Source organism: Staurois parvus, unplaced genomic scaffold, assembly GCF_062004578.1.
Source record: "Staurois parvus isolate SC_StPar_1 unplaced genomic scaffold, SC_StPar_1.0 ptg000721l, whole genome shotgun sequence".
NCBI lineage: Eukaryota > Metazoa > Chordata > Amphibia > Anura > Ranidae > Staurois > Staurois parvus.
Window position 1 is genome coordinate 1,013,020 of NW_028318517.1, and position 26,724 is coordinate 1,039,743.

The following is a 26,724-nucleotide window of genomic DNA, read 5'->3' on the forward strand; positions in this document are numbered from 1 at the left end:
GGGATAGCCTGCGATGAGGTCGGCCAATGAGGAGGGAGTTACAATAGTCAAGGCGAGATATAACAAGGGAGTGAATAAGTTGCTTAGTGGTTTCCGAGGTTAGGAACGGGCGTATCTTGGAGATGTTGTGGAGGTGAAGTCTACAAGATTTGGACAGTGATTGGATTTGGGACTGAAAGGACAGATGGGAGTCTAGGATTACACCTAGAACCCTGGCATGAGGGGAGGGACTGATGGTTGTATTATTGATCTTGATGGAGAAGTCAGGGGAGGGGGTACGGGCTGGAGGGAATACTAAGAGCTCAGTTTTGGAAAGATTGAGTTTGAGGAAGTGGAGTGACATCCATGCAGATATGTCACTTTTTAGGTTAGTAATGCGAGAGGAGACTGAAGGGGTGAGGTGAGGGGTAGAAAGATAGATTTGTGTGTCATCAGCATAGAGATGGTACTTAACACCAAGGGAGGTTATCAAGTGACCATGGGAGGAGGTGTAGATAGAGAAGAGAAGGGGTCCAAGGACAGAACCTTGAAGGACCCCTACAGAAAGAGGGAATGAAGAGGAAGAGCCAGAGTTATAGGTAACGCTAAAGGAGCTCTGTGATAGGTAGGAAGAGAACCAGGAGAAAGCAGAGTCTTGGAGGCCAAGAGAGTGGAGTTATTTGAGGAGGAGTGGATGGTCAATAGTATCAAAAGCCACAGAGAGGTCAAGTAGTAAGAGTAAGGGGTAGCGGCCATTGGTTAGGATGAGTATGGATTAGCGGCCATTGGTTGGGATTAGTATGGAGTAGTGGCCATTGGTTGGGATGAGTATGGATTAGTGGCCATTGGTTGGAATGAGTATGGATTAGTGGCCATTGGTTGGGATTTGTATGGAGTAGTGGCCATTGGTTGGGATGAGTACGGAGTAGTGGCCATTGGTTGGGATGAATACGGAGTAGTGGCCATTGGTTGGGATGAGTACGGAGTAGTAGCCATCGGTTGGGATGAGTACAGAGTAGTGGCCATTGGTTGGGATGAGTACGGAGTAGTGGCCATTGGTTGGGATGAGTACGGAATAGTGGCCATTGGTTGGGATGAGTACGGTGTAGTGGCCATTGGTTGGGAGGAGTACAGTGTAGTGGCCATTGATTGGGATGAGTACGGAGTAGTGGCCATTGGTTGGGATGAGTAGGGAGTAGTGGCCATTGGTTGGGATGGGTACGGAGTAGTGGCCATTGGTTGGGATGAGTACAGAGTAGTGGCCATTGGTTGGGATGAGTATGGAGTAGTGGTCATTGGTTGGGATGAGTACGGAGTAGTGGCCATTGGTTGGGATGAGTACGGAGTAGTGGCCATTGGTTGGGATGAGTACGGAGTAGTGGCCATTGGTTGGGATGAGTAGGGAGTAGTGGCCATTGGTTGGGATGAGTACAGAGTAGTGGCCATTGGTTGGGATGAGTATGGAGTAGTGGCTATTGGTTGGGATGAGTACGGAGTAGTGGCCATTGGTTTTAGCAGTTAGTAGGTCATTAATGAGGTTTAGTAGGGCAGTTTCAGTGGAGTGTAGAGAGCGAAAGCCAGACTGTAAAGGGTCAAGAAGGTTGTTGTCGGTGAGGTGGGAGCTCAGGTGATTGTAGACTAAGCATATATATACAATATGCAGTGCTAGAGAAGACAAAATATAAAATACAAAATATAAAATTCATATGAGAGTAGCAAAAATTGTCAGTGTGACACTAGAAATGTATCACAGAAATATCATCGTCTTTGGAGTAGATAACCCAGAAATTAGTAATGAATTCCGTATAAATAGGTATGATGATAAAACAGCAGATTGAGATTAGTACAAGTGTATATTGTGAAGTGACAGTCAATGATACATAATTTAGTTGGCAGCCGTGACTTCGGTGATATGGGGAGTAAGTGTAGATTGCACTAACCAGATAGCGCATGATAAAGCGCATTTGAGTGATTAGACCAACTCCTAGTCATCTGCATCAAGGTGTCTGGAACTCTGGATCAACTGGTGGGCATCAGCAGGAATTACAGCGCACCATCAGGGCTTCCAGGTAACAGCAGTACAATCAAAGAACACCAGGGGGAGCCAACGTTTAAAGCTGTCATCAATGGTCTCCTTGAAAGGGAAGGCTCATAACAAAATGAGCCCAAACAGAGATTTCCATAGTGCAAAATTGCTTTAATCAGATATGGAGTATAACAAAATGCAAAGAGAAACACACTCACACTTGCAGTAATCACTAATAAAGATGGCTGCTGGCCATGTAGGGAAAGCCACGTGGGTATGTGCCCTCAGTGCCCTTTGTGCTTGGGCTCATGCTTTAGAGGAGTGGGGAAGGCACCGTTAGAGAGGGAGAGATTGAAGATGTTAGTGAGGGAGCATAGGATGGAAGAACCGTAAGTTCTGGGTCGGTGACTGTAGTAGATGTGAGGGGACAGGATCCAGGGGGCAGGTGGTGAGACGGGCTTCTGAGAAAACCTTAGTGACCTCTTCAGTAGTAGCGAGGTCAGAAGAGGAAAGTGGTGAGGGAGGTTTAGTATAAGGTATGCTAAGTGGGATGGATGTCTGTGCAGTGGTGATGTCCCTACAAATTGTGTCAATCTTGTTTTTGAAATGATTTGCAATCTCATGAGCAGTGAGTGAGGTACTGGGTGGAGGTGGAGAAAGTGGAGAGTTAAAAGTAGAGAAGAGACAACGAGGACTGGATGACAAGGTATTAATAGGATTGGCAAAGTCGTCTTGTTTGGCAGTATGAAATTAGGAATTGTATGTGAAGAAAGCAGATTTATATCGGGTGAATGCTTGCTGGGATTTGGTTTTACGCCACAATCACTCCAGCGCACGACTATGTAATTTAAGATGTCCGGTGTGGTCAGTCTGCCAAGGATGTATTGGTCGGGGCCTGATGCTTCATGTTAGAGGAGCAAGTGAGTCCAGTGTGGATGACAGTGAACTGTTGTAGACAGCAGTGGCCAGGTCAGGGCAGGACAGGGGAGAGATTCTGTCATAGAGTTGGTCAGTTGCAGAGTGGAAAGGAGCCGGGTTCAAGTTGTGAAGGTTTCTGCGGGTAATTGTTTGCTGCTTGGAGGGATAGGTGTTTGAAGACGAGGAGACTGTGAAGGTGATGAGATTGTGATCAGAGAGAGGAAAGGGGGTGTTTGTGAGGTTGTAGGGAGTGCAAAGATGGGAGAAAACAAGGTCCAATGTATTCCCATCAGAGTGAGTGGAGGACGGCGTCCGTCAGAGTGAGTGGAGGACGGTATACATTGTGTTCAGGACATTTACTACAAATGACATTTTTCTCTCTTTCTTCCTATTTGAATCTTATAAAACAAAGACATAGATATTCCAATCCCCCTAAATATCCCCCCATCCCCCGCTACTAATTAAAGTCATAAAATCCATTAGTATAGACTGATGAGGTGAGAAGGTGACACCTCTCCACAATGAGGAGAATGTTCCGGCCCCTGAAGGGGTTCATCTGGGTTCCCACACTATATATGTGTGTATCATCATCTGCTGGAGATAAAAGACGTCACAGTGACTATGGAGGAAGAGGACAGACATGACTATGGAGGAAGAGGACGGACATGACTATGGAGGAAGAGGATGGATGTGACTGTGGAGGAAGAGGACGGATGTGACTATGGAGGAAGAGGACGGACATGACGGGTTACTGGGTGTAAATAGAACACAATATCCTATTACCTCCTCTGCTGCCACTTCCACCAACATCTCCGATATGCTTCCTGTCTGTACCTGACATCACTTCCTGTCTGTACCTGACATCACTTCCTGTCTGTACCTGACATCACTTCCTGCTGTTTTTGTTTTACCATGTGTATTGATTCACGTTTTTACTGCAATTAAAGATGTATACAATTTTCTTATTACAAGCCACAGTATGACCTCTTTTGGACCCGCTTGACTTAGGCATCTTGTGCCTCTGTCATTGTTTTCCCTTTTTGTTTCCCTCACTTATGTTTGGGTCCTGAGGACACCACATTGCTATCTCCATGTGAGTTGGCATACTTTCTATGTATAAGGAGGCCAGGATTTAGTTCATTACATCATTTCTGACCCCCCTTTTTCCTAGGTATTCTCACTATAGTCCATAGTTGGCAGTGTCCTGGTTACCCCCCTTTTTTCTATATAGACAAAATACAAAGCAATAATGTGCAAAAATATATATTTATTAATAATATAAATCAGTACAAAATGGTGATGAAATATAATAGGTGATGATAAATAATAAACAATACAAGATAACAGTACAATGATCTAATCCACAATAATGGGGAGAAATACAAGCCAGCAATTACTTCCAAATATTAATGAATTACATCCAACTGTCTGGAAATGTCGTGTAAGAAATCAGTAACTCAGCAACATGTGACAACAGATATACAAATCCCCCCCGTGATCTCTCTACAGCCAGATATTCAACGCTCAACGTGTACCTTGCCATGACTTGATCTGGAATCCCATACACAGGCCAATCCAATCCGCTTACAATCTGAGATGAAGATGTAATGTTACATGAAGTAGTCTGCCTTGTCATATATATACTGTATACATCCGGATAAACCATTGACTAGAAGCCAGAATCAGCTTCAGGGATATGTAAAATCAATCTTCCCCAGAGGAGGGAAATGATAATAATTTATACTGCAGGTAAAATGACGTCACATCCCCTCCTGTGCTCACCAGAACCGTTATCGGACTAAACAATGTATCTGGAGATATAAGGGGAGTACAAGTTATCTGAGGAAAATGAAAGTTCTAGTTCCCAATATGGACTGTATGGTGTCAGTGATGTCAGCTTTCAGTGCTCACTTCAGGGGGTGTCTGTGTCCGTCTGTTGTCCCTTGTCTCCTGTCTTGTGAGGTCTTGTTTTGTGATGTGTGTCCTCTTCTCTGTCCGTCTCTTACTTTTACCCCTCCAAATAAAACCTAGGCGGGCAAAGCTTCTCTCTCCTCACAATGACGTCAGACTAGGTGCTATTTTCTCTACTAATTGATTTCAGGGACCTGAAGGGGGCAGTATAGGATGAGGAATTCTCTGACATGTCTTCTGGAACATGACAAGGGTTGACCTTTAACCTCGGCTGGTAAGGACATGACTACATTAGAGAGAACTGCTTTTCTGCCAGGTTTGGTGTCACATAGACTGGTACCCATGTCACTGCTAATAATGTATTACTGAAAGTGGTTGTAAACCTAAAAAACACAAATCAGTCCAATCCTGCAGTTGGGTAGATTTTACCTTTACTGAGCCATTCAGCTTAGTCTGGTATCTTGAAGCAATCCCTTTCTCCAGACATCCCGCCTGATCTTCTGAGCAGAATAAATCTGACACCAGCAGAAATATGGTGTCACCACTCCCCTTCTCCTGTGAGTGACAGGCTGTGCTGAGGATGAGACCAGTATGAGCCTCCATGTAATACACTGCAAGGGGTGGGGGAGGGGGTGTCCTCTCCATGCTGGTCTCTGCCTTCACAAGATCCACAACTCAGCATTCATCAGCACCAGTGATTGTTCTTGAGCCGAGGCTGGAGGGGGGTATAACTGGGGGATTGTGTGACATCCCATCTCCGCCTACTATTCTCTGGTCCTAAGCCACGCCCACAGACCAGCAGTTTTTGGAGGGCTGAGACAAGCTAAAGGAGAATTTTTCTGAGGTACACTCACAGCTGTATGGATGTTTACATTAAAATTAATTAATTTATGGAAAAAAGTAATTTTTTTAAATATTTGAGTTTTACAACCACTTTAAGTGATTCTTGAGAAAAAAAATCTAGTAATATATATCAAGTAATGTATTAATTAAGTGATCCTGGAAAAGAAAATAAATATATCTATATATCCTACAAAAAGATGAGGTCATTATACTGAGACTTCTTATCTCACGTCTTCTGTAACATAACAACGTTGTCATACAATGAACTCAAACTGATACTTTATAATGTTACAAACAGAATATCCCCAATATATCAATATGTATTCATTGTTAAACCATTTCATATAAATATATGTATGTGGAGATGGAATCTAGTAATATAAACCTGGATGACATAAGTAAGCAAGCATTCACTTCATGTAATACTAATAATAATACAAGTGACATTTTTGGATCAGATATTCCTGTCACATAATAATAACACCATATACAATGTAAGGTATAATATGCACTCTTTCCAGAGGATCATGGGAAATAATCATTGTGACCAGTTCTTGTGTCCTTTGTTCCATCTAGAAATGGACTCATCCATTTATCTTACCACTTGGTGTCATGTCTAGTCTTCATCTTGTAGCCGTCTGATCCCACCATACCTCCCCCCAGATTTATAACCTGGGAACATAAGCTGTAACCACCTTGGAATGCTCTTAGAATCTGTGTTCAGAAACCATGAAACAGAATATACAGAACAAAATGGCTTCCAGCATGTCCATGTAGAGATGATAAGTTCAGGCCTTCCTGTTTCATTCTGTGAGCCCAGAACAGTTCCGACAACCTGGTGATCTACGATTGGCTCATAACCCTGTAGGGTGATAACCTGTAGGCACCTGCTGATCTACGATTGGCTCATAACCCTGTGGGGTGATAACATGTAGGCACCTGCTGATCTACGATTGGCTCATAACCCTGTGGGGTGATAACCTGTAGGCACCTGCTGATCTACGATTGGCTCATAACCCTGTGGGGTGATAACCTGTAGGCACCTACTGATCTACGATTGGCTTATAACCCTGTGGGGTGGTAACCTGTAGGCACCTGCTGATCTATGATTGGCTCATACTCCTGTGTATCCTGTTCAGATGATGATTACAGAACTCCCAATGTTGTTCATGTAATGGAGTGCACAGTGTGTTCCATCCAAGAAGGGCAGCAAGGTAGAAGCCGGCAATTACAGGCCAGTGAGTCTAACATCGGTGGTAGTCATGTTAATGGAATCACTCCTGAAAGGAAGGATCATTGATCACCTAAAAACACACAACTTGCTGGATCCAAAGCATCATGGCTTTACTGAGGGCAGATCATGGCAGACTCGACTGATTGGACTTTTTGACTATATTACCAATGTTTTGGACCAGGGTGGTGCTGTGGACACGGCATATCTTGATTCCAGCAAGGCATGTGATACAGTTCCACATAATGATCTAATACAGAAGTTGGACAAGCTAGGACTTAGCCCTTGGGTGGTTCAGTGGATGTGCAGTTGGATAAATGATAGATACCAGAGTGTGGTTGTAAATGGGGTTCACTCAGAACAGAGAGCAGTCACTAGTGGTGTACCCCAAGGCTCTGTACTGGGACCTGTTCTATATGTAATCTATATGTAAGGGATAGAACTAAAGGGTTGTTGGGTAAGGGGATGTCTCTTTGCTGATGACACACAAGGTGTGTAATAAGGAGGATATCCCTGGAGGTGTCTGTAACATGGAACAGGATTTGGCATTGCTGGATGATTAGTCAGAGAAGTGGAAATTGCAGTTCAATGTTTCTAAATGTAACATAATGCACCGAGGGAAAAAGAATCCCTTGAGAGAATACAACATGGGGGTTATATTGCTTGATAGCACTTCAGAAGAAAAGGATTTGGGGTACTTATTTAGATCTTTATATCACTAAAGGGGTCACCGGCAGGAGGAAGGAGGTCCTGATTCCTCTATATAGGTCTTTATATTACTAGAGGGGTCACCAGCAGGAGGAAGGAGGTCCCGATTCCTCTATATAGATCTTTCTATCACTAGAGGGGTCACCGGCAGGAGGAAGGAGGTCCCGATTCCTCTATATAGATCTATATATCACTAGAGGGGTCACCGGCAGGAGGAAGGAGGTCCTGATTCCTCTATATAGATCTATATATCACTAGAGGGGTCACTGGCAGGAGGAAGGAGGTCCTGATTCCTCTATATAGATCTATATATCACCAGAGGGGTCACCAGCAGGAGGAAGGAGGTCCTGATTCCTCTATATAGATCTTTATATCACTAGAGGGGTCACCGGCGGGAGGAAGGAGGTCCCGATTCCTCTATATAGATCTTTATATTACTAGAGGGGTCACCGGCAGGAGGAAGGAGGTCCCGATTCCTCTATATAGATCTTTATATCACTAGAGGGGTCACCGGCAGGAGGAAGGAGGTCCCGATTCCTCTATATAGATCTTTATATCACTAGAGGGGTCACCAGCAGGAGGAAGGAGGTCCTGATTCCTCTATATAGATCTTTATATCACTAGAGGGGTCACCAGCAACCTCACTTAGAATACTGTGTCCAGTTCTGGAGACCTCACTTACATAAAGGTATTGATAAGATAGAACGAGTCCAGAGACGGGGAATACAAATAGTGATATCAGGAGAGACTTCAGGAACGTAACATGTCCAGTCTGGAGGAGAGAAGGGAAAGGGGAGACATGACTGAAACCTTTACATACAACAAGGGAGTGAATAAGGTTCAGGAGGGCAGGATTTTCAATATGAAACCAAAATGAAGAACACGGGACATGACCTCCAACTAACTGGAGGAAAGTTCACAACTAATCTCAGAAAGTATTATTTTACTGAAAGAGTAGTAGATGCTTGGAATACATTTCCAGTAGAGGTATTGAGCCAGTGACAAATCACAGAGATCATCACAATAGTACACAATGAATGACTATGAATGAAAGTCATTCATTGTAAACAACTGTCATGTGATCACTGTGATTGGTCATAGCAATCACATGGTACTGGGCTGGCCTGGTACAATGATCTGTCATCTGGTGGACACAGCAGGTGACATATCAAGATACAGCAGAGCCACTAGACTTGGAGGACTTCATATGATGTCCACCCAGGATGGGAGAGATCCCCCTCAGCTGTCATTCTACTATAGGCCTGGTGGGAAGCAATTCATTACAGGGGACACTGTACAGGTTCTATATGTAGTCTGGGGGTCCCTGTGGAAGTCCATGTGTGGACATTTTTACCTATGATAAATGACAGGCTAAACCCACCTGGAGACTTTCTCCACACCTGGAGTGTGCTGAGTTCTTGGAGAACGTCTACACAGTGTTTCCAGATTGGCTTTATCACCCCAACGAGCTCGCTCCAGTTCATGGATGTCATCATTATGTTTGGAGGATCTCACCAGTCAGGAGCCTTTCCTGTCATCCTACATGTTCCCTTCTGAGGATTGTTCTATCCTTCCAAACAAATGTATGAAATCATGGATGAGTCCTCCTTCTATGTGATCTAGAAGATCTTCAATCACAATGTCTTTATGGATGAAGTGGATGGCCCAGTTTATATATTATTTATTGCTTTACAGCTTTATTCCCTCCAGGATTCATTCTTTATTTATAGAACCATTCAAGGAAGTGTTCTTACTTTGAGAGATCTCCACCACCATTCCTCTGTGACCATTACATCCTTGTCATGTATGTCTAACATCTTCATTATCAGTATTTTTATACTTTAGGATGAATTTTTGCATATTTTACCCAAAAAGATCTGTTTTGGAGGTCTCTGTTTTATTATGTATTTTGTTTTTATCTTGTGTTCTGTGTCTTTAAGACTTTTCTATCTGTAGTAAAATATATTATATAAACAGTTGGTTGCATAAGAGTTAGGTTTACTGTTTCTAACTTTTTTTAGTTCTTTTTGATCTTCCCTGGTATCTCTGTAAGGTAGATACAATGCTGGAATGGTTATTAGGGGATGTTTCTTGGGGCTGCAGTTCCTATGAAATCCACAAGATGGTGACCTCATTTCTCCCCAGACAGGAAGTCTCCATGGAATACAGACAGGAAGTGATGTCAGGTACAGACAGGAAGTGATGTCAGGTACAGGCAGGACATTCCGAGAGGTGAGTTGGGAGGAAGCAGATCGGAGACATTTGTGGAAGTGGCAGCAGAGGAGGTAATAAGTTGTTATTTCCTATTTACACCCAGTAACTCCCCATCATGTCCGTCCTCTTCCTCCATAGTCACGTCCGTCCTCTTCCTCCATAGTCACGTCCGTCCTCTTCCTCCATAGTCACGTCCGTCCTCTTCCTCCATAGTCACGTCCGTCCTCTTCCTCCATAGTCACGTCCGCCCTCTTCCTCCATAGTCACGTCCGTCCTCTTCCTCCATAGTCATGTCTGTCCTCTTCCTCCATAGTCACGTCCGTCCTCTTCCTCCATTGTCACGTCCGTCCTCTTTCTCCATAGTCATGTCCGCCCTCTTCCTCCATAGTCACTGTGACGTCTTTTATCTCCAGCAGATGATGATACACACATATATAGTGTGGGAACCCAGATTAACCCCTTCAGGGGCAGAACATTCCCCCACTTCCGGGGCCGGAACATTCTCATCATTGTGGAGATAAATTCTAGTAATATGGTCCTCTAAACAAACAGCACTGACAATAAATAGACAAGACAAGGACCATCCTGACCATACATGGCCTACAAAGGGCAATGATGACACTACACAGGCAGCCAATGGGCAATCATTACACTATGCAGCCAACACAATGATGGAGTGCCGGGGTCAGGAGTATGGAGCATAGAGCCCCTTACATTGCTGGGAAGGAGGAAAAAAACATTCCCCAGCCGGCCATGAAGAATATGTTCCATCATTGGTGTCAGAGGGAGGAAAATACTGAGGGGTCTGAGGGAAGTAGAGGAGATGAGGGGCTGTGATGGTTTAGTAAAGGTGAAAGACTTTAGGGCCTCTGAAGGGGGAATCTGGGACCTTTTAGGGGGTAGTCAGGCTGCAGGGCTTTGGGGGAATAGGGGGCAGAAGGGCTCAGGGGACTCGGAGGGAGGGGAGGTCTCTGGGTCTGTGGTGCCCCCCCACCTGTACTTTTTTTTCCAACCTTACAGAACTGGCAATCTTAATCATCTTATTATCTCACTGGTCATGTGACATGTTCTGGAATATCAAGTAACATAGAGAAGGAAATTCCTTCACTCAGTGAGCACTTGTTCTTAGAGGAGTCCTGATTCAGCTGCAAACCAGTTCAGAAACAAAACAAACCCAACAGAGAAAAGGGAATTTCTGATCCGACAGGACAAGAGGGTTCCAGGTCCTTCAAGATGTAACAAACACTAAACAGTCCAGACTAAATGTGTTCCCATGGGGGGAGTAGTTCTTCAATGTCCAGCAACCCTCCTATTCCTCCCTCACATTCACATCCTATTATTGTGTGACCAATACCATCCAAATCATTCTTACTTTCATTTCCCAAAGTTATCCGCCTACAAGGAGACCTGTATAGATCACATGATGGCACCAATGAGGATGGAGGAGGACCGGAGTCACATGACTGAGAAGATACTAAACCTCACCCTGGAGATCATCTACCTGCTGACCGGAGAGGTGAGGAGGATTCTGGGAGGTCACATGACATCACTCTTATCTCTATTAATAAAACACAGACCTGACCGGAGAGGTGAGGAGGATTCTGGGAGGTCACATTACATCACTCTTATCTCTATTTATAAAACACAGACCTGACCGGAGAGGTGAGGAGGATTCTGGGAGGTCACATGACATCTCTCTCATCTCTATTAATAAAACACAGACCTGACCGGAGAGATGAGGAGGATTCTGGGAGGTCACATGACATCACTCTTATCTCTATTAATAAAACACAAACCTGACCGGAGAGGTGAGGAGGATTCTGGGAGGTCACATGACATCTCTCTCATCTCTATTAATAAAACACAGACCTGACCGGAGAGGTGAGGAGGATTCTGGGAGGTCACATGACATTACTCTTATATCTATTAATGAAACACAGACCTGACCAGAGAGGTGAGGAGGATTCTGGGAGGTCACATGACATCACACAGACCTGACCGGAGAGGTGAGGAGGATTCTGGGAGGTCACATGACATCACTCTCATCTCCATTAATAAAACAGACCTAACTGGAGAGGTTAGGAGGATTCTGGGAGGTCACATGACATCACACAGACCTGACCGGAGAGGTGAGGAGGATTCTGGGAGTCTAACATGATATTCCTATTGGTTCCTCAATACAGAGATTTCCTCTTCTGAAGTCAGGTGATCATATGACCATCACAGTGCCTCCATGTGACTCCCTAAACCCTGAGAGACACAACATGCAGAAGATTCTAGAAGTCACCAAGAAGATGATGGAGCTGCTGACAGGAGAGGTGAGCGGTGCCGGGAATTCTGGGACATTCTCCAGTAACAGACAAGGGATGTGTCTGGATGGTGACTGTATCATTGTGTGTGTCAGGTTCCTATAAGGTGTCAGGGTGTCACTGTCTATTTCTCCATGGAGGAGTGGGAGTATTTAGAAGGACACAAGGACCTCTACAAGGACGTCATGATGGACAATCAGCAGACTTTGGGTTTTGTGAAGATTGTAAGGAAGGAATTTCCCCGGAATGAGACGATATTGAAGCTCACCCTGGAGATCCTCAGCCTGCTGACTGGAGAGGTGAGTGTAATGAAGGGGTTAAATAAAGAAAAAATCCTCTTGTGCTGCCAAACCTAATATGATGAACTAAGAGTGTCTGCAAACACCAAACTGCGTTCCCACAACATTACAAAATAAATGGAGAGATAAATAGTGCTGAGCTACTCACTAAAGCTAACCATAAAGTAAACACCTGACAGAGCCCCTAACTAAGGTGATAGAAGTGCAAACCTAGAGAACCACCAAACACAAGGGAAGGAAAAGATCCAAAAACAATGGATGTCCTGCTAGGCAACACGAAATGTGAACAAACCAATGAGTGCAACTTCAACAAATGTGCAAATAGTCTGAGTAATATATATCAAGGCATAAATAATAATATATATAACAAAGCACACAAAATATAAAGATAATAATATTCCATTAAACACCCGGCTGAGCCCTCAACACAGTGACAGTCTGTGAATAAATGTCTGTAAATGCAGGAAAAATCAAGATCTGTAATGCAGAAAAATCTTCAAATCAGCAGATATTCCACATGTGACTTGGAAGAATCCTCCACCAGCGAGCGTGCACGCTCCTCTCCCATTTTCATCTCGGAATATATGTAAAATGTGCTTTAATATCAACCCAAAATCCAACCAGCTCTCCTCTGTAAGTACTTTACTGGCTCCTCCAATTCCTCAGACATCCATGTTCAAAAAAACATCAGATGACATCTCATAGTGTGATACGTCCATGTTTAATGTATAAAAACTGGGTATAGAATACTCAAAATTGGGCCAGCAGACCCATACAAGCATTGGTAATAACATACACAGGGACAGGTGTACCAAGATGGCGGCCACCTGACCGGAAATGATGTCATCACACTTTCTTCATTACATAATGAATCGTGACTTCCTCAGGGACATGGATTTCTGATGGGGAATGGGAGGAGGAGCCAATAAGGTTCTTGCAGAGGAGATCTGGTTGGATTTCAGGTTGATATTAAAGCACATTTGATCTATATTCCCGATATGTTTTGGACTTGGTTTTTTATTTTGTTTTTTGTCTGAGTATAGATCTATGTTGTCCCAAGCATGTTTGATGATATTTGCTGTTGACTGGCTCACTACCTCTGCTGGAAGTTCACTCCAAGCATCAACTACTCTGTCAGTAAAATAATACTTTCCGAGATTAGTTGTGAACTTTCCTCCAGTTAGTTGGAGGTCATGTCCCGTGTTCTTCATTTTGGTTTCATGTTTAAAATCCTGCCCTCCTGAACCTTATTCACTCCCTTGTTGTATTTAAAGGTTTCAGTCATGTCTCCCCTTTCCCTTCTCTCCTCCAGACTGGACATGTTATGTTCCTGAAGTCTCTCCTGATATGTTTTATCCCCCCAGACCTTTCACCATTTTTGTTCCCCATCTCTGGACTTGTTCTATCTTATCAATATCTTCATGTAAGTGAGGTCTCCAGAGCTGGACACAGTATTCTACATGAGGTCCAACTAAAGATCTACTCTATATAGGGGAATCAGGACCTCCTTCTTCCCGCTGGGGACCCCTCTAGTGATATAAAGATCTATATAGAGGAATCAGGACCTCCTTCCTCCTGCCAGTGACCCCTCTAGTGATATAAAGATCTATATAGAGGAATCAGGACCTCCTTCCTCCTGCCGGTGACCCCTCTAGTGATATAAAGATCTATATAGAGGAATCAGGACCTCCTTCCTCCTGCAGGTGACCCCTCTAGTGATAGGATCTATATAGAGGAATCTGCACCTCCTTCCTCCTGCAGGTGACCCCTCTAGTGATATAAAGATCTATATAGAGGAATCAGGACCTCCTTCCTCCCGCTGGTGACCCCTCTAGTGATATAAAGATCTATATAGATGAATCAGGACCTCCTTCCTCCTGCCGGTGACCCCTCTAGTGATATAAAGATCTATATAGAGGAATCGGGACCTCCTTCCTCCTGACAGTGACCCCTCTTGTGATATAAAGATCTATATAGAGGAATCGGGACCTCCTTCCTCCTGCTGGTGACCCCTCTAGTGATATAAAGATCTATATAGAGGAATCGGGACCTCCTTCCTCCTGCTGGTGACCCCTCTAGTGATATAAAGATCTATATAGAGGAATTGGGACCTCCTTCCTCCTGCTGGTCACCCCTCTAGTGATATAAAGATCTTTATAGAGGAATCTGGACCTCCTTCCTCCTTTATGGACCCCTCTAGTTATGCACTCTAGAATTCTATTCGCTTTCCCCACTGTTTGCTCATTTTGCAATCATCTGAAATAAGTACCCCTAAGTCCTTTTCCTCTGTAGTGCTGGCCAACACTGTACCCCCATGTTGTTCACTCTCAAGGGATTATTTTTCCCTGGGTGCATTATGTTACATTTAGAAACATTGAACTGAAATTTCCACTTTTTTGACCAATCTTCTAGCAATGCCAAATCCTGTTCCATGTTACAGACACCTCCAGGGATATCCTCCCTATTACACACATTTGTGTCATCAGCAAAGAGACATCCCCTTACCCAACAACCCTTTAGTTCTATCACTTACATATAGATTACATAGAACAGGTCCCAGTACAGAACCTTGGGGTACACCACTAGTGACTGCTCTCTGTTCTGAGTGATCCCCATTTACATCCACACTCTGGTATCTCTCCTTTAGCCAACTGCACATCCACTGAACCCCCCAAGGGCTAAGTCCTAGCTTGTCCAACTTCTGTATTAGATCATTATGTGGAACTGTATTACATGCCTTGCTGGAATCAAGATATTCTATGTCCACAGCACCACCCTGGTCCAAATCATTGGTAATATAGTAAAAAAACCCCAATCAGATGCCCTGGTCTGCCCTCAGCAAAGCCATGCTGCTTTGGATCCAGCAAGTTGTGTGTTTCTAGATGATCAATGATCCTTCCTTTCAGGAGTGATTCCATTAACTTGACTACCACCAATGTTAGACTCACTGGCCTGTAATTGCCGGCTTCTACCTTGCTGCCCTTCTTGTGGATCGGTACAATATTAGCTGTCCGCCAGTCATGAGGGACTTCTCCTGTTAGAATAGATTGATTAAAAAGATCAGTTACTGGTCCAACAACTAGACCTCCAAGTCCTCTGAGATCTCTGGGATGATCCATCACGGCCCATTGATTTATTAATCTTTAACTGAGCCAGTTCCTCTGCTGCCTCTGTCTCCGGAAATCTTAAAAATGATCCATCATTACTGGAACCAATATGATTTCCCAACATATTATTATTAGTATAATTTACTTCTGAGAAGACGGAACAAAAGTCATTGTTTAAGTGGTTTGCTACATCCAGGTCTCCCCCAACACAGGTGTGGTGCCCAGATTTCATTTTAGTGATCCCATCGTATTTTTTCTATCACTAATGTACCTAAAAAATGTTTTATCTCCTTTCTTCATAGATTTAGCAATTTCCTCCTCTTTCTGTGCTTTGGCAGCGCTGATAATGTGTTTGGCCTCCTTTTGTATATTTTTTTATCAGTTTTCTCTTCTGTTTATTCTTACTAACTTGCCTGACATATAATCTAGTTGCCTCCAGGATGGTAGACTCTATCAGTGCCCACTGATTACTTACTCCGGTCCTTGTACTCCAACCTTTCAACTCATTTTTTAGAAATTCGCCCATTTCACCAAAATTTGTCTTTTTGGAATCTAAATCTTTTGTTTTTGATTTATCAGTTCTTATTTTAATATCAAACCAAAGACATTGGTGATCACTAGAACCCACATTTTCTCCCACCTCAACATTAGACAGTTGATCCCCATTTGTCAGTACTAGGTCTAGAATATGATCACCTTGGGTTGGACTTTTTACTGTTTTAGAGAAGCCCCATTCAGTGCTTCCATTACATCTCTGCTCCTGCTTGTAATAGCAGTTTGAGAATTCCAGTTAATGTCAGGCGTGGTGACGTCACCCATAATGAAAACCTTCCCCTCCATTGCCATTTGAGTTATCTCATCAATCAAGAAGTCCTCCTAATCTTCAGTCTGTCCTGGGGGTCTGTATATGACACCAATTCTAAGGGAAGATCCCTCTCTGGTTGGAAGGCAGACCCAGAGGGTCTCCAGTATTTCATTTGTTGTTTGAATTAATGTTCTCCTTATGCTATTTCTGACATATATGACAACTCCACCTCCCCTCCCCCCACTCTGTCTTTCCTGTATAGTGTATACCCTGGTATAGTTACTTCCCAGTCATCTGAATCCTTGAACCACGTCTCTGTAATTACAACAAGGTCCAAGTGGTCCCTAGACATAAGAGCTGTCAGCTCACAAGCTTGTTGCCTAAACTCGGAGCATTAGTGCAATGACCAGACAAGCACTGCCATCTACTGCTTTATGTTTACCACCCGAAACTGTAACTGAAGTGACCCCATCAGCCCCGTCCTCAGCAACACCAACCTCACATTTGTTTCAGCCTGCTGGGGACAGAAATGATCCTCAACAATGACATCTCTGCCCCCATTTCTCAGTTTAAATGCATGTCAAAAAACCTCCTAAATTCCATAGTAAGGAGCTGAGCGCCCTTGTGTGAGGGATGCAGACCATCTCTATTGTACAGCTCAATGTCAGACCACCTGATGGCATCATGACTAACAGAACCAAAACCTTCAGCTTTGCACCAATCCTTTCACCAAACATTGGACTCTGCTATACCAAGTACTTCCTCTTGTTGTCCATTATGGACAGGTAAGACCTCTTTGTATCACACAGAACTGTACAGGAGTCATGAAGAAATCTACCGACAATGACACAAGAAGACCTCATCGTATGACCACAAGATCCTCGAGAATCCAGAATCCCATCACCATCCCCTCACCTCCATCCCTGATCCCTACAAGACAGAAGACACAGAAGATTCTAGAAGTCACAGAGAAGATGATAGAGCTGCTGACAGGAGAGGTGAGTGGTGCTGGGAATTCTGGGACATTCTCCAGTAACAGACAAGGGATGTGTCTGGATGGTGACTGTATCATTGTGTGTGTCAGGTTCCTATAAGGTGTCAGGGTGTCACTGTCTATTTCTCCATGGAGGAGTGGGAGTATTTAGAAGGACACAAGGATCTCTACAAGGACGTCATGATGGACAATCAGCCGCCCCTCACATCACCGGGTAAGAGGAGACTTTATTGTAAAGGAGAGAGCAGTACGGAGGATCCACCTAGATCCCCCATCATCTGATAAACACATAGAAACAATGGATTCAGTCTCAGGAGATGGGATGAAGCAGTGTGGGACCTCTGCAACTTGTCTCATGTGGACATCTAGGCCACCACTGATTGCTGAATACCAAGATTATGAGTCCTGACCCTTACACTATATAATTTATATTGTACATTACATACTCCTGACCCCTGCACTATATACTCTATGTTGTACATTACATACTCCTGACCCCTGCACTATATACTCTATGTTGTACATTACATACTCCTGACCCCTGCACTATATACTCTATGTTGTATATTACATACTCCTGACCCCTGCACTATATACTCTATGTTGTACATTACATACTCCTGACCCCTGCACTATATACTCTATGTTGTATATTACATACTCCTGACCCCTGCACTATATATTCTATGTTGTACATTACATACTCCTGACCCCTGCACTATGTACTCTATGTTGTACATTACATACTCCTGACCCCTGCACTATGTACTCTATGTAGTACATTACATACTCCTGACCCCTGCACTATATACTCTATGTTGTACATTACATACTCCTGACCCCTGCACTATATACTCTATGTTGTACATTACATACTCCTGACCCCTGCACTATGTACTCTATGTTGTACATTACATAGTCCTGACCCCTGCACTATATACTCTATGTTGTACATTACATACTCCTGACCCCTGCACTATATACTCTATGTTGTACATTACATACTCCTGACCCCTGCACTATTATTATTATACAGGATTTATGGTGCCAACAGTTTGCTTAGCGCTTTACAATATAACAGGAGACAATACAGCAACAATACAGTTCAATACAAGAGGGATAGGAGGACCCTGATCCTTGGAGCTTACAATCTAGGAGGAAGAGGCTAGTAGTACAAAAGATAGTAACTGTGGGGGATGGACTGGTAGGAGTAGAAGATTACATTATTAGCTGAGGGCAGGATAGGCTTCCCTTAAGAGTTGGTTTTCAGAGATTGCCTAAAAGTGAGCAGAGTAGGTGATAGTCTGATAAATTGGGGTAGAGAGTTCCAGAGGATGGGGAAAGCTCTGGAAAAGTCCTGGAGATGAGCATGGGAGGAGGAGACAAGGGAGCTAGAGAGTAGGAGGTCTTGCCAGGAGCGGAGAGTATGGTTTGGGTGATAGTTAGAGATAAGATCGGTGATGTAATTTGGGGCAGAGTTATAAATGGCTTTATATGTTATTGTTAGTGTTTTGAATTTTATCCGTTGGGCAATGGGAAGCCAGTGGAGGGATTGACAGAGAGGGGTGGAGGACACTGAATGGAGGCCAGTGGAGGGATTGGCAGAGAGGAGTGGAGGACACTGAATAGAGGCCAGTAGAGGGATTGGCAGAGAGGGGTGGGGGCCAGTGGAGGGATTGGCAGAGAGGGGTGGAGGACACTGAGTGGAAGCCAGTGGAGGGATTGGCAGAGAGGGGTGGAGGACACTGAATGGAGGCCAGTGGAGGGATTGGCAGAGAGGGATGGAGGACACTGAATGGAGGTCAGTGGAGGGATTGGCAGAGAGGGGTGGCAGAGACAGAACGGTTAGTAAGATGGATGAGTCTGGTAGCAGCATTCATGATAGACTGAAGAGGGGATAGCCTGCGATGAGGTCGGCCAATGAGGAGGGAGTTACAATAGTCAAGGCGAGATATAACAAGGGAGGGAATAAGTTGCTTAGTGGTTTCCGAGGTTAGGAACGGTCGTATCTTGGAGATGTTGCGGAGTTAAAGTCTACATGATTTGGACAGCGATTGGATTTGGCGGTGAAAGGACAGATGGGAGTCTAGGATTACACCTAGTACCCTGGCATGAGGGGAGGGACTGATGATTGTGTTATTGATCTTGATGGAGAAGTCAGGGGAGGGGGCACGGGCTGGGGGGAATACTAAGAGCTCAGTTTTGGAAAGATTGAGTTTGAGGAAGTGGAGTGACATCCATGCCAATATGTAACTTAGTAGGTTAGTAATGCGAGAGGAGACTGAAGGGGCGAGGTGGGGAGGAGACTGAAGGGGTGAGGTGAGGAGGAGACTGAGGGGGTGAGATGAGGAGGAGACTGAAGGGGTGGGGTGAGGAGGAGATTGAATGGGTGAGGTGAGGAGGAGACTGAAGGGTTGAGGTGAGGGGTAGAAAGATAGATTTGTGTGTCATCAGCATAGAGATGGTACTTAAAGCCATGGTAGTTTATCAAATGACTAAGGGAGGAGGTGTAGATGGAGAAGAGAAGGGGTCCAAGGACAGAACATTGAGGGACCCCTACAGAAAGAGAGAGTGAAGAGGAAGAGGCAGCATTATAGGTAACGCTGAAGGAGCGCTGCGATAGGTAGGAGGAAAACCAGGAGAGAGCAGAGTCTCTGAGGCCAAGAGTGTGGAGTTTTTTGAGGAGGAGGGGATAGTCAACCATATCAAAAGCTGCAGAGAGGTCAAGTAGTAGGAGTATGGACTAATGGCCATTGGTTGAGATGAGTATGGAGTAGTGGCCATTGGTTCGGATGAGTATGGAGTAGTGGCCATTGGTTGGGATGAGTACGGAGTAGTGGTCATTGGTTGGGATGAGTACGGAGTAGTGGCCATTGGTTGGGATGAGTATGAAGTAGAGGCCATTGGTTGGGATGAGTACAGAGTAGTGGCCATTGGTTGGGATGAGTACGGAGTAGTGGTCATTGGTTGGGATTGGTGCGGAGTAGTGGCCATTGGTTGGGATGAGTACGGAGTAGTGGTCATTGGTTTTAGCAGTTAGTAGATCATTAGTGAGGTTTAGTAGGGCGGTGTCAGTGGAGTGTAGTGAGTGAAAGCCAGACTGTAAAGGGTGAAGAAGGTTGTTGTCGGTGAGGGAGGAGCTCAGGCGATTGTAGACTAAGTGTTCTAGGAGTTTAGAGGTAAATGGCAGCAGGGAGATGGGTCTTAAGTTGTTCAGGTTGGTGGGGTCCAGGGAGGGCTTGTTAAGTATGGGAGTGATGTGTGCATGCTTTAGAGGGGAGGGGAAGGCACCAGTAGAGAGGGAAAGATTGAGGATGTGAGTGAGGGAGCATAGGATGGAAGAAGAGGGTGACCGTACTAGTTGTGAGGGGACAGGATCCAGGGGGCAGGTGGTGAGACGGACTTCTGAGAAAACCTTAGTGACCTCTTCAGTAGTAGCGAGGTCAGAAGAGGAAAGTGTTGAGGGAGGTTTAGTATAAGGTATGCTAAGTTGGATGGATGTCTGTGCAGTGGTGATGCCCCTACGAATTGCGCAATCTTGTTTTTGAAATGATTTGCAATCTCATGAGCAGTGAGTGAGGTGCTGGGTGGAGGTGGAGAAAGTAGAGAGTTAAAAGTGGAGGAGAGACGATGAGGACTGGATGACAAGGTATTAATAAGAGTGAAAAAGTCGGCTTGTTTGGCAGCATGGAGGGAGGAATTGTATGTGAAGAAAGCAGATTTATATCAGGTGAATGCTTGCTGGGATTTGGATTTACACCACAATTGCTCCAACGCACAACTATGTCGTTTAAGATTTCTGGTGTGGTCAGTCTGCCACGGATGTAATGGTCGGGGCCTGATGCTTCGTGTTGTTAGAGGAACAAGTGAGTCCAGTGTGGATGACAGTGAACTGTTGTAGACAGCAGTGGCCAGGTCAGGGCAGGACAGGGGAGAGATTCTGTCATAGAGTTGGTCAGTTGCAGAGTGGAAAGGAGCCGGGTTCAAGTTGTGAAGGTTTCTGCAGGTAATTGTTGGCTGCTTGGAGGGATAGGTGTTTGAAGACGAGGAGACTGTGAAGGTGATGAGATTGTGATCAGAGAGAGGAAAGGGGGTGTTTGTGAGGTTGTAGGGAGTGCAAAGATGGGAGAAAACAAGGTCTAATGTATTCCCATCAGAGTGAGTGGAGGAACGTATACATAGTGCTAATGTATACCACATCCACCGTCACCCCTCTGTCCAAGCATACCACGTCCACCGTCACCCCTCTGTCCAAGTATACCACATCTACCGCCACCCCTCTGTCCAAGCGTACCACGTCCACCGCCACCCCTCTGTCCAAGCGTACCACGTCCACCGCCACCCCTCTGTCCAAGTATACCACGTCCACCGTCACCCCTCTGTCCAAGTATACCACGTCCACCTCCACCCCTCTGTCCAAGTATACCAAGTCATCCACCACCCCTCTGTCCAAGTATACCTGATCCAAGGCCACCCCTTTGACCATGTATACCAAGTCCATCGCCACCCCTCTGTCCAAGGATTTTCTCACCTCCAATCTAACCTGTTTCATGATAGTTTAATCCCAGCTCACCTCTACATGTTGTCTACAGTAAACATTTAAGCTTCCACTGATAACAGAAGACTAATACTGTGAGTCCTGACCCCTTATACTATATAACTTGTACATTACATACTCCTGACCCCTGCACTGTATACTCCATGTTGTGCATTACATACTCCTGACCCCTGCACTATATACTCTATGTTGTACATTACATACTCCTGACCCCTGCACTATATACTCTATGTTGTACATTACATCCTCCTGACCCCTGCACTATATACTCTATGTTGTACATTACATCCTCCTGACCCCTGCACTATATACTCTATGTTGTACATTACATCCTCCTGACCCCTGCACTATATACTCTATGTTGTACATTACATACTCCTGACCCCTGCACTATATACTCTATGTTGTACATTACATACTCCTGACTCCTGCACTATACACTCTATGTTGTACATTACATCCTCCTGACCCCTGCACTATATACTCCATGTTGTACATTACATCCTCCTGACCCCTGCACTATATATTCTATGTTGTACATTACATACTCCTGACCCCTGCACTATATACTCTATGTTGTACATTACATACTCCCGATCCCTGCACTAGATACTCTGTTGTACATTACATTATCCTGAGCCCTGCACTATATACTCTGTGTTGTACATTAAATACTCGTGACCCTTACACTATATACTCTATGTTGTACATTACATCCTCCTGACCCCTGCACTATTTAGTCTATGTTGTTCATTACATACTCCTGACCCCTGCACTATATACTCTGTTGTACATTACATACTCCTGACCCCTGCACTATATACTCTATGTTGTACATTACATACTCCTGATCCCTGCACTATATAGTCTATGTTGTTCATTACATACTCCTGACCCCTGCACTATATACTCTATGTTGTACATTACATACTCCTGACCCCTGCACTATATACTCTGTTGTACATTACATACTCCTGACCCCTGCACTATATACTCTATGTTGTACATTACATACTCCTGACCCTTACACTGTATAATTTATATTGTACATTACATACTCCTGACCCCTGCACTATATACTCTATGTTGTACATTACATACTCCTGACCCCTGCACTATATACTCTATGTTGTACATTCCATAGTCCTGACTTCTGCTCTCCCCCCTCCCCCCACTGCTATATATACACATAATATGGATTCTCTTTTGTTCCCCCCATTTCCTCCCAGCTGGACATTTTATATCGGATGATGTGATTGGAGCACAGACTTTTACATGGTGATAATAATGTGATAACATCCTCCAAATTTGGACCCTTAAACAGAAAGTGATAATGAGGGAGGAGTCAATACCCCAATGATGGTGGTCTTCAGGATCAGTCCAGTCTTCATCTTGGTTGTTCTCCCCCCATCCTCACTCTCTGACCTCAGGTGGGGCTCAGCCCCGCTGTTCTTCATGACTAAATCATGGACTAAATAAGGAAGTGCAGTACTTCTTGTGTTGGGAAGATGGCGATGAGTGATAGAGGGGGTGGGGACTCTCGTCCTATAATCCCCTCATCACTGTCCCTCCTATAAAAGACAGTTCTGGTTGTTTCCTCACTCTCTGACTAAGGTCCATGAATAAAGAAATGACTTGGTAGGAGATCAGAGGAGCCATTTCCTAGTTCCCTTGAGGGTGGAATTGTAAGCTCCTCAGAGACCAAGCTGCCTGATGTGGGCGGAGTCCTGGTTTGGGGGAACCAATCAGCTCCTGTCTAGTAATCCTCTTTGTATTTTAGTCCATGGCCGGGAGATGAGGAAAACCTCCGAGGATTGTCTCACTTTGTCTCCAGACTGGAAAGTAGAGGATGAGGACATCACACAGTATAGTCCAGGAGAAAACCCGGCTCCCTCCAATGTCCATCCGGCACCACCCAGTGTAGATGGACCATCGGATTCCTCGTATCCTGAGGAACCTCAGACTGTGCGGGACCGGGCCGGCCTTCCAACAGGGAAGAGCTTCTCCTGTACTGAGTGTGGGAAATGTTTCCATTATAAATCCCAACTTAATAGGCATAAAAGATCTCACACGGGGGAGAAGCCGTATTCCTGTCCTGAGTGTGGGAAATGTTTTTCAGTGAAGTCCAATCTTTACACACATCAGAGATCTCACACAGGGGAGAAGCCGTATTCCTGTCCTGAGTGCGTGAAATGTTTTTCAATGAAGTCCAATCTTTACACACATCAGAGATCTCACACAGGGGAGAAGCCGTATTCATGTCCTGAGTGCGGGAAGTGTTTTTCAATGAAGTCCAATCTTTACACACATCAGAGATCTCACACGGCGGAGAATCTATTTTTCTGTTCTGAGTGTGGGAAGGGTTTCCGGCATAAATCAGAGCTTAATGTGCATGAAAGATCTCACACAGGGAAGACGCTGTATTCCTGTCCTGAGTGCAGGAAAATTTTTTCAGACAAGTCCAAACTTCATAGGCATCAGAGATCTCACACGGGGGAGAAGCCATATTCCTGTCCTGAGTGTGGGAAGGGTTTCTGGCGTAAATCAGAGCTTAATGTGCATGAAAGATCTCACACAGGGGAGAAGCCGTATTCCTGTCCTGAGTGCGGGAAATGTTTTTCAGTGAAGTCCAATCTTTACAAACATCAAAGATTTCACACAGGGGAGAAGCCGTATTCCTGTCCTGAGTGTGGGAAATGTTTTTTAGAGAAGTCCGATCTTTACAGACATCAAAGATGTCACACGGGGGAGAAGCCATATTCCTGTTCTGAGTGCGGGAAATGTTTTTCAGTGAAGTCCTATCTTTACAGACATCAGAGATCTCACACAGGGGAGAAGCCGTATTCCTGTCCAGAGTGCAGGAAATGTTTTTCAGACAAGTCCTATCTTTACAGTCATCAGAGATCTCATACGGAGGAGAATCCATATTCCTGTCTTGAGTGTGGAAAATGTTTTGCACGGCAGTCTATTCTTCATACACATCAGAGATCTCACACAGGGGAGAAGCCATATTCTTGTCCTGAGTGTGGGAAATGTTTTTCACATAAGGCCAGTCTTTACACACATCAGAGATCTCACACGGGGGAGAAGCCATATTCTTGTTCTGAGTGTGGGAAATGTTTTTCAGATAAGTCGAATCTTTCCAGACATCAGAGATCACACACGAGGGAGAAGCCACTTTCCTGTCCTGAGTGAGGGAAATTTTCCTCACTGAAGTCCTGCCTTCCTGTATATCAGGGGCCCCACACAACCCTGGAGGTGTATTAGTGCCTTGAGTGTGGGAAATGTCTTCTAGATGAATGTTGCTGGACATCCCAGCTCTCATGTGGGGAAGAAGCACACCCTGATATACACCTCAGATATACTCCATGGCTGGTCTTCATCATGGAAGAAACAGTTCAGGAGATCAGAGGTCCCCAAAGACATGGATGAAGTGTGGGACGGGGTCGGCCATTGATGGCAGCAGAAGTTTTCAATGTATTTTCCATCAATGGAAGACATTCCAGCAGCTCAGATGTGATCCTAATAACATTGGTTCCCCCATTCACACAGGAGGAATGGACATGAACTCTCACTGAGGGAATTGCTATACAAACATTCTATGAATAGACCCCCAAATGTCAGGAGACGTTTCTATAAAGACGGGAAGTATGGAGCAGAGAAATGAATAGACCTCCCAGCAATGTTATTACCAGGCTGCAGCTAGGGGGAGCTCTAATGTCACCCCAGCAGAGTGATCCCATCTAGCCCACATTAACCCTCTCACTGCCAGAGCTGTTTCTGCATGATTTTGCACACATGGGAAAATGCAGATTTTGGTCCTGAAGATGAGATAAACCCCCAAACATCTATTCTGTGACATCAGAGGCCCTGGAGAATAAAATGGTGGTGATTGTTAAGGTGTTCCCCGTACACAGATTCCCCTTCATATCCGCCTTTATTTCCTCCTTTCCCCCATTTTCTATGTTGGGATCTTTTCTACAATACTTTGTTATAATAATGGAACACGTTGTGTATTGTATTGTACACCAATAATAATGACTCCGCCCCCACATTCCAGACAAGGGATCTTCCTGACCAATCGGATTCCTTCCTTTACTGTTTCCTGATTTTTATGCTTCAATCTTGTTAAATGTAAAATTATAATAAAACATTTATTGAACAAAAACTATTGTGTGTGTCGGTGCAATGACGGCAAACTTCAATATAGAACATTGCTCCTCGGTGACACCTCACACCCTTCAATAACGGGGCAGAGTGCGGGGGTCAGCAGTATATCATATACAGCCCACCATACAGAGTGCAGAGGGGGGCTGTAGTGTGCCCCCCCTCCTGATCCATACCAGGCCACATGTACACAACATGGGGGGCACCTTACCAGGGGGGATTCCCCCAGGCATAGCACCTTGTCACCTTGACTGGTGGGTGTGGTGATCTGTGGGTGGGGGTCATATTGGATTCTGGTAACCCCCTTTAATAACAAGGGGCCCCCATATACCGTCCCCCCCATGTGAATGAGTATGGGGTATATAGTACCCGACAATAGCACCAGCCCAATGACAGCTCCCTAAACTGTCATCATCTACATAAGTGAAGGGACAGGGATGGTGGGACCTTATTACCCAAATGTGACCATATGATGTCACTGCTATCCCCGCCCCCTTCCTTACATGGCAGGGATTCTCAATGACATCACTGATTCCTGGGGGTGTGGCCGCTGTACCCATCCATGTCTTCCTTAGGCACCAGTGACAGCGGGAAGCTGTTATATATAGAAGTGTTAGAAATGTCTCTTCTATATGTGATGATCGGCTCCTACAAA

At 44.7% G+C, this 26,724-nt stretch overlaps 2 protein-coding genes across 2 annotated transcripts in view; both read left to right on the forward strand.

Moving 5' to 3' along the window:
- LOC149445407 (uncharacterized) overlaps positions 1-26,089 on the forward strand; it is a 127,972-nt gene extending 101,883 nt beyond the window's left edge. The window contains exon 3 of the mRNA XM_089653828.1: positions 24,358-26,089. Within this exon, the coding sequence (XP_089509954.1) occupies positions 24,358-25,097 (740 nt within the window). The 3' untranslated portion in view covers positions 25,098-26,089. The remainder of the gene's footprint in view (positions 1-24,357) is intronic.
- On the forward strand, positions 12,018-17,841 carry LOC149445410 (uncharacterized). The gene is made up of 2 exons (XM_089653851.1): positions 12,018-12,438; positions 17,160-17,841. Exons 1-2 carry the CDS (start codon positions 12,274-12,276, stop codon positions 17,442-17,444), a joined length of 450 nt encoding a protein of 149 aa, XP_089509977.1. The 5' UTR covers positions 12,018-12,273; the 3' UTR covers positions 17,445-17,841.
- Positions 26,090-26,724: the final 635 nt, after the last annotated feature.

What these genes read in the sequence shown, in the direction of transcription:
- LOC149445410 (XM_089653851.1), top strand. Translation starts at nt 12,274, where the DNA reads ATGGAGGAGTGGGAGTATTTAGAAGGACACAAGGACCTCTACAAGGAC. An exon ending in TCAGCCTGCTGACTGGAGAG is followed by an intron (nt 12,439 to 17,159) that starts GTGAGTGTAATG and finishes TGTATCACACAG; the next exon opens with AACTGTACAGGAGTCATGAA.